This window comes from Trachymyrmex cornetzi, unplaced genomic scaffold, assembly GCF_001594075.2.
Source record: "Trachymyrmex cornetzi isolate Tcor2-1 unplaced genomic scaffold, Tcor1.1 scaffold1211, whole genome shotgun sequence".
NCBI classification, from domain to species: domain Eukaryota; kingdom Metazoa; phylum Arthropoda; class Insecta; order Hymenoptera; family Formicidae; genus Trachymyrmex; species Trachymyrmex cornetzi.
Genome location: NW_017295775.1, coordinates 52,079 through 61,237, shown reverse-complemented (window position 1 = coordinate 61,237; position 9,159 = coordinate 52,079). Strand labels below are relative to the sequence as shown.

The following is a 9,159-nucleotide window of genomic DNA, read 5'->3' as shown; positions in this document are numbered from 1 at the left end:
CGTTTCGCGGGTTTTCTCCGTGTTCAAATCCATTCTTGGAATGCCAACGTTTCGTGAACCTTGCAGTCCACTTCATCAGGGTTAGGTCGCATGGAATCCGTTACCTTTAAATAACTCTAGAGAATTCGTCGATTATTATAATATTTTTAAATACAGTTTTAGCCTAATACTCTTCAGACGATATACTTAAAAAAAATAGTATGGTTACGCGCGTTTCAATAAAGGTATTTATTTTGAAGGTAGAAGATGGTCGTCTTTTAGATGTAAAAAAGATGTAAAATTCGGGTAAAAGGCTATTTATTATTGGTTTAAATTATTATTAATGTAAAAATTATTATTATTATTAATATTGAAGACAAATATAAGTGAAATCGTAGGCATAATGGACATTCTTTTCTCATCGTTTTTTATCCTTACTCGAAGGACACAATCACAATCTTTCTTATTTTTGCAATTTAATGCAAAAATATAAATCATAAATTTTTTTAACGAAAATGACGCGTTGGTCACACTTGCTGACACTTTAACCTGAGAGAAAAACGCTTTTTGCGCGAATGGCTGCTAGACGCTTATTAACGGTCCGATTAAGCTAAACATTTTTATCCATAGTCGAAGCTTCAAACTTTCAGTCGATGACAGGTACGCGTCCTTCCAATGCCAGAAAGGTTCTGAAATCTAACATAAAAGATGATGCTCGGGTCATTTTAACCCAGAAAGACCATGAAGGGTTAAGACAATTTTAAGTAATTTTATTTAATTTGAAACTTAAAAAATATGTTAAAAAAATAAATTGTATTAACATGAAAATACAAAAAATTTATTATCTGGAAAAGAAGAGTAGCTGCAAGCTTAAATGCAGTCCTATATCATACTAAGCACGTACACTTACTCATCAAACAAAACGCGTTAGAGTTTTGATGAAGATACGGTAAAAAAGTAAAAGATTCAATATTTTTATTTTAAAATACAGTATTCAACCTTTTATTTGAATCCTTTTTGAAGTCTCTAATATATCGGGTTTACATTAGCTACGAATGTGTAAAAACACGTTTTCTTCTAATTTTTGTATAAAATTTGACGTAACAGAATATTTGTGCGGATTCGGATTCAGTACACCGAAGATTATAAGAAATTGCTTTTTTTCCCAGCCCACAAAAATCTAAAATTTATAAACTTTGGATAATTTTCTTTTATCTAATTTTTAATATAAAAAGTTAAGTAGCCATAATTGAAGAATTTTTTATTTATAAGATAAAACTTGCCAATTATGAGCTATTTTATGTTCCATGTTACTTTATTTATGCGCAAAGATTGATTTTTGTAAATATCAAATTATTGTAATGTTATTTCACAGTAATGTAAAATCACTCTGGAGGCCAGAATACGGTGCTTATATGCTTGAAGGAACTCCAGGAAAACCATATGGAGGATTATTAGCTCACTTTAACGTTGTTGAAGCTAATATGCGCTATCGAAGGCAAGAGGCAACAAAATTACTCCATCCCAACGAAGTCTTAATGTCATTAACTGTTTTCCCAAGGTAATTATGAAAAGATATCGTTGCCATAATATTTCATATTTGGTACTTTTTAAATTAGTTTTATTATTTATGTTGCAGAGTAGGAGCTCCTGACTTTACTGATCCTCCTACTCATCCTACATCTAATACTGGTGCTTCTAGGAGTTTATTTTTTCCTGACGAAGCTATATATCCTGGCCATCCACGTTTCAAGACATTGACCAGAAATATTAGAGAACGTCGTCGAGAGAAAGTTGCTATAAACATTCCTAGTATGTAACAGTATTATGAATGACATCAATTTCTTAACATATTTTAAGAATCAAATATATACTTAAAAGTTGACAGAAGAGATCATAGAGACCTTTAGTCGGAGACAAATTTCTTCGTGCTGAAATTATTGCATGAATAGCATTTTAATTGCGATATTCAAAATTAAAAAAATTATTTAAAGACTCATATCGAGCTAATTTTTTTTTAAAAAGACAAAATAAAAATTCATTCTGACGTCTCATCCGATGTGTACTATAATGCAATTGAAGTGCATATAATTTTTATTTATTCATTCGATAGCGCAACATTCCAAAGTCGGGACAGGGCCTACTTTTCGTATGTATGTCCGTGATGCACACGCAGGGTATACACAGACATATGGGAGCTACAATTTAACGTCGGTTCCGAACGGCAGTTTCGTCCTCGTCATGAGGGTGCCGTCCCATGTACGGAATCAGAACGATGGAACAGATTTCTTATTAGAGAATTGAGTTAACTAGAATTCCGTTCCGTACAAAGTTTCTCTGCCTGTCCCATGTAGTCGGAACAGAATAGTAACGGAATGGAATTTTGGTAACAAAATATATTTTACTCTTATAATTCAGTATTTTTGAGTAATCACAGTAATGTTATAGGTAAGATAATTGCACAAATTGTGCATATTACTGCTTTAGACGCATTTAAATAACGAAATATTGATTAAATCAAGCAAATTAACTTGTAATTGAGGTAATTTCCCGTTCCGTTACTATTCCGTTCCACATGAAACTGGTAAAAAAACTTCTTATGGAACGGAATTCTAGTCAACTCAAATCTCTAGTAAGAAATTCGTTTCATCGTTCTGATTCTGTGTACATGGGACGGCACTCTGGGAGGTTTTCTTGACAATAGATATTCTTAGAGGTTTGCCAGACCGCCAAAAAGAAGCTACGAGTAAAAATTTCTTGGATCTACCGCGGATCGAACCCGAGTCTCCTAGTATGATAGACTCGCGCGCTGTCCACTATGCTACGCTCGTGCTCATACATAATTTTATTTATTATAATTATTTTTTATTATGAAACTACGAAAGCACGTACAGAGCTAGATTTTGCAAATTGATTCTTGAAAAATTATAATCTTATTTATTATAATTTTTAAAAAATCAATTTAAAATCCAACTCTGTACACGCTTTCGCAATTTCATAAAAAAAAAGAAGCGAAAAAATTTTCATGATGTAGTATTACTTTTAAGAGATAAAATATCAGCACGATAAGATATCAACATGTATCTACATTGCGAATAAGGAGTATATTATTTTATTATAATATTTTGAGATCGAAATTGCAAAATTTTTATTAGCAGGCTTTGTAGCTTTATAAAATATAAGCTAAAATAAATTTCATGGCAAGATATTTCTTCTGCAAAACAATACACAGTGTGTATAAAAAATCTGGAAACGGTCGAATATCTTGAAAGCATAGCATTTTTGAGAAAAATGTTTCTAATAAAAGTTGTAGGGTTTAAAAAGATCTATTCATTGATCACATCCGTTTGATATTGAGTGGCTTCGGCCAAGATCAGGTCAAGGTTAAATCGATTTTTTTAAATGGAAAACCCTATTTTTTATGCCAGAATCTAATAGCTGGTGTCAAGAGCTTTTTAAAACACTATAATAAAGTTATTTTTCATTAAATACTTTTTCAATTATAAGGCTTGAATTTAGAATATCATTGACATTAGCACTATCAGAGGTGTCTGACCGATGACTAAAACGTTTTAAATATTGTTTAGGATCATGATCTGAATAACATTTGTCGCGATCAAGGTTATTAGAGGTTGTACCTCTTATTTTCATTTTTACGTAAAAGTGAATTTTTAGTACAAAAATGAAAATAAGAGAAATAATCTTCAATGACCTTGGCCTTGAATAAATGTTATCCAGATCATGATCCTGAACAACATTCAAGAAGTTTTAGCCATCGGTTGGACAGTGTTACTATTTGGTAATACTTACTAAATATTTGTAAATGTAATATTATTTTTTTGTTTTTAATACTAATTGTAAAATACATAAAACATCAACATATCTATCAAATGGTATGCATAAGATTTTGTTATTCTTCAGTATGCTAGATATATGTATAAAAATGTTTCCTTGAGGTGCTCATAATATCCGATCCTACCCTACATCCGATACAACAAACATGCACTTACACAGACATTACACGGTGTCAATTGTTGCCACTAAACTTGTCAACCTTGTGTCACGAATTGGTGGAGATGGAATGAGTGGTCACTCTTTCGTTTAGTCATAGAAGTTACTCTATATTGTATGGTTCAGATGTGCTGAAGATGGCTCGAAAAGAAGCCGAAACGTCTGATTTATCATAATATGTAATAAATTTCTTTATCGCACGAATTATCGCGATTAAAAGCTCTCATTAGCCCTCTCTTTGTTTTCATTTTTCACATTACACGGTGTTGCGAATAACAGAACCATTGTGCATTTTCTGTTCTTTTAGAATACTTAATAAATCCTTATTTCTGTATTACATTGCAAAACCTGGTGTATTAGTCTGAATCAATAGATTTTTAAGCCTTAAACCATAAAAAATGGACGAATCACAGTCGATTATTCTCCTCGCATTCGACTATAATTAGTCAATTTCTTACGGCTTAAGGCTTAAAACACCTATTGTAGACTTAAATTCTTATTAATACTCGTTCTTTTTCCGTCACGAGCCAAATCTTATTTCCGAAACCTTCCGATGAGCTAATCCGCGAATAAGATTTACGATTATTTCAACTGTTGTCTTAATATTGATCTTGATCACTGTTATCTTCGTACTTTTGTGTCGTTGATGAATTATATTATGAGTTATCTTCAGTTGATTATTTCAACTTCACATTAGAACCAAACAAACTTGAGGATTAATGGGTCCAGCTCCATACATAATGCAATATAATTTGTCAATCCTATGTATACTTGTACTGTAATAGATGTATTCTTTTGGATATTTATTATATTACTATCATAAACGATTTATTATTACCAGAGCCCAGATTAAAGTTCTGAAATAGTGTCAACTATAGCTAGCTCTCTCTATTACACCTTATCCCTCATCGCCGTGGTACTATCGCTCCATCACTCGCCTCGACTTCGGGTGAGTGGGGAGAATCGTGAGAAACGCGCTCGACTCGAATCAGTACATCGTACAGTGGTCAAAAATACCGATAAGCTGGCTAAAACCTCAAAATTAATCCGATCCGCATGAAAATTAGCATGGGTGATCGCTGATTACAAAATCCAACATCGAAATTACAGAAAAAAAATGGCGGATAAAATATGGCGGATAAATTTGTTAATTATATTTGCCTAAAAATGTGTACACATGTGTTTTTAAAGTCGCTGATTATAAATCCGGTTTAGAAAGTACAAAAAAACAATATGGCGGAAAAAAATTATGTTCTTAACAGGACGGCTGAAAAGTTTATAAGGTAGACGTCTAGATGGCGCCTCTTGCAAAATTCTACTTTACCATCACAAAACACCATGTTTCAATGAATACGTGTTAAAATTTGAGAGCAATCGAACGTGTTGTTTGTGAGTAATCGGTATTTGAACGACGCTACTTTTTTATTGTGAAAAAAATGGAAAAATCCGAATTTCGTGTATTGATAAAGCATTGCTTTTTGATGGAAAAAAATACAGTGCAAACCAAAGCATGGCTTGACAAACGTTATCCGGACTCTGCTCCAGCTATTGCAACTGTGGAATATTGGTTTCGTCAATTTCGAAGTGGTCGTGCGAGCACAGTTGATGCTGAGCGCAGTGGACGTCCAAAAGAGGCTGTTACGGACAAAAACATCAAAAACACCCACAAAATAATTTTAAATAATCGTAAAGTGAAGTTGAGCGAGATAGCTGAGACTCTGAAGATATCGAAAGAGCGTGCTGGACATATCGTGCATGAATATTTGGGCATGCGAAAGCTGTGTGCAAAGTGGGTGCCGCGCGAGCTCACAATCGATCAAAAACAACAACGTGTCGATGATTCTGAGCAGTGTTTGAAGCTGTTTAACCGTAATAAAGTTGAGTTTTTGCGTCGATATGTGACAATGGATGAAACATGGCTCCATCACTACACGCCAGAGTCCAATCGACAGTCAGCGGAATGGAGAGCAAGCGACGAACCGAATCCCAAGCGTGGAAAGACACAACAGTCGGCTGGCAAGGTTATGGCATCTGTGTTTTGGGATGCGCATGGAATCATTTTTATTGACTATCTCAAAAAGGGACAGACGATCAACAGCGACTATTATATAGTGTTGTTGGAGCGTTTGAAAGTTGAAATCGCTCAGAAACGGCCCCATCTGTCGAAGAAAAAAGTGCTGTTTCACCAAGACAATGCACCATGTCACAAGTCGCTGAAAACAATGGCAAAAATCCAGGAATTAGGTTTCGAACTGCTTCCCCATCCACCGTATTCTCCAGATCTGGCCCCCAGCGACTATTTTCTGTTCGCAAACCTGAAGAGAATGCTCGCTGGCAAAAAATTTAAGACCGATGATGAAGTGATTACTGAAACTGAGGCCTATTTTGAGGACAAATCGAAAGAGTACTATAAAAATGGTATCGAAAAGTTGCAAGATCGCTATAATCGCTGTATCGCCCTACAAGGCAACTATGTTGAATAATAAAATTGAATTTTGCAAAAAAAAATTTTTTTACTGTGTTACCTTATAAACTTTTCAGCCGAACTGTTATGTTCTATTCAGAATCGGATGCCGTATCATTTTTAGGTACAACAGTCTGATACGATGGAATTTATAATATACAGAAATATATACTCTTATTCCAACTGCAATCCAAGTAATGGCAGCTTTAATTCTTTGTTAAAGATCATTGCTCTTCGAGACCCAAGTAATAAAGTGTCGTCAAAACGACGTCTTTTTTGAGTCAATAATATTACCAAAGTCACATCATAAAAAACGTCAAAAACGAAGTGAGATAATGATATGCATAAGTCACAGACCGATGATGTACTTACGACAAAATGACGGCATATCTGTGACGAGAAATATACGTATCCAGGAAACAAGCTGACGATATTTCATCAAAATGACGACAAATAACGTCTTTTCTCGATGAGAACATGTACTTAGATTCCATGTGGATATAAGGTGGACTAGCATGTGAATTTTACGAGTGACAGTCCACTCAAAAATGGTACTAGAATCCACGTTGAAATCAAATCGATATTTCTAATCGATTTTTCCTACAAGATTCCTCATAATATACACCTAAAAATTATTTATATTTAAAACTAAAAAAAAATTCATTTCTATTTTAACATACAGTTGCTTCATACAAGATGTCTGTAACGATTTTGTCTGAAATTAGCTATTTAAATTGGGGTTTTGAAAAATACGTTTACCTTATTAGTAGGATTCGAACTCGGGATCTCTGGATTATAAGTCTCTTGAGTTACCTACGTACTGCGCCACTTCTTTAGTTGATAAATGTGTTACTTATTGTCCATATCTGGAGACACTGGTAGTGTCTCGGCGCTAAGCTACGCGCAGCGCCACTACCGTGGCTACTTTACGCGAGCCGGCGAGTTGCGGCAGATCGAGATTATCGGATCTCAATAAGGGCTGAACCGATCAAGTTCTAAGTATGCTCAATCGATTGCAACCGCTCGGGATATATAATGAAAGTGTTTTTATTTCTTCTCTACGTACTCTACGAGCGGAGATATTGCGACGTTGCAACGCAAAATATACGAATCTGAAACTTTTTATATTAAGAAACGTCATTGTCGTCGACGTCGTTGTCGTCGCCGTTATGAAGTTTTGGGGGTAACGTCTTTTTGGAATTTTTGGCGCGAGAGGCAAATGTGGCGCTGTCAACGTGCATGGTCACATCACACATGTGTCTGTTTTCTGTGGCTGATGATTAGGTTAGAAAATCTGTCACATCGTTGGCATAGAGAAACACGTAAATGATATTCTGCTTTTATATACACAAATTAGACTTGCTCGACACGTTTTTGCACGAAATGAACGAATCTGGCAAAAAAAATGTATCGCTTTACCCCGTGGACCGAGATATATTAATCGTTAAAGTCGATAGGGTGATCCTGATTGACCACGGCTCGATTGGACACCACGAATCACAGCGACCGGTGCTCAGGAGCTTTGTTGTCTCAAGCGCTGTGAGCGGCTCGTGTTCAATTGAGCCGTGTCCAACTGGGTGCCACCCAAGTCGATCACTATTCAGGTTAAGAAATCCGTCATATCGATGGCATAGAAGGACATGAGAACATGTAATTGAAAAATTAGAATAGATTATTTTCTGCTTTAATTATACAAATTCTCTACTTTAAAATCACATTCATTGTTTTTATTTGTACAGCAGAGTATTTGTTATTTTTACAGCAGAGTATTTGTCTTGGTTAAATATTTGTCTGTAAAGCATAAAATTTGTTTAATCTATGCCATCGATGCAACAGATTTCCTAATCTGAATATCTATCAACTTTAATTAATAACAATAACAATTAATAACTTTCGCGGGGCAAAGCAACACATTTTTTATGTAGTGACGCATAAATACGTCGAATGAATCTATTTTATTTTATCAACCTCGAGGAGGTGAGGAGGCTAAATTCAACAATTACCGAATGTTGATGTCTTGCATAAACTTAATTGTTTAGTGCGTTATAATTCGATCTTGTGCGTACATTATTATGTAAATGTATTTCCAGAATTTTTCAACTGTGATACAAACTCTGAGCTATGCAATGACACATATCGATCCACGTATGAAAGAAGATTCTCTATTATTCTTAGATGTGCTTGTACAAAATTATAATAGTGCGTTGGCGAAAGATAGTTATAAAATATTACCTAATTTTTGAGGTATGTATATTGTAGGTTACATAAAATGATGAAGGTAGCCCTGTGTGGCACAATTAATAACAATGTTACAATCCAAAAATACTAATGTAAATTTGAGAATTAAAGTTCTGGAATGTTTAGCTAATTTATTTACCTCTATTTTTTGTTAACTACAGGAAACTTTGTACAGGTACACGATCGATTATGCCTCCGTTGTGTCAGGAGCTATTGCATATCCATTCTGAAGTATTATAAGTAATCTTAACAAAATTACCTTTTTAAAAAAAGGTAAAAAAAGGCGTCAAGTGTGCACATACGTTCCATAAAAAATTGTACTTTACATAAACTAAAAAAAAACCGTTACATAAATAATATAGTTCAAGTGGTATTGTTGTTAATTTTTTATTATAAATTACCCCTCAGTAGTACGTATGCATGTATTAAAAAAGAAATGAAATCAAATCTTTAAATTACGCCAATTG

The 9,159-nt window shown here is 34.3% G+C and overlaps 1 protein-coding gene across 1 annotated transcript; it reads left to right on the top strand.

Moving 5' to 3' along the window:
- Window positions 1-1,328: 1,328 nt before the first annotated feature.
- LOC108768174 (glutamate--cysteine ligase) lies at window positions 1,329-2,176 on the top strand. Its single transcript, XM_018518505.1, has 2 exons — window positions 1,329-1,540; window positions 1,619-2,176. The coding sequence occupies exons 1-2, from the start codon at window positions 1,341-1,343 to the stop codon at window positions 1,797-1,799; spliced, it is 381 nt and encodes a 126-aa protein (XP_018374007.1). The 5' UTR covers window positions 1,329-1,340; the 3' UTR covers window positions 1,800-2,176.
- The last annotated feature ends 6,983 nt before the right edge of the window (window positions 2,177-9,159 follow it).

What these genes read in the sequence shown, in the direction of transcription:
- LOC108768174 (XM_018518505.1), top strand. Translation starts at nt 1,341, where the DNA reads ATGTTATTTCACAGTAATGTAAAATCACTCTGGAGGCCAGAATACGGT. An exon ending in TCATTAACTGTTTTCCCAAG is followed by an intron (nt 1,541 to 1,618) that starts GTAATTATGAAA and finishes TTTATGTTGCAG; the next exon opens with AGTAGGAGCTCCTGACTTTA.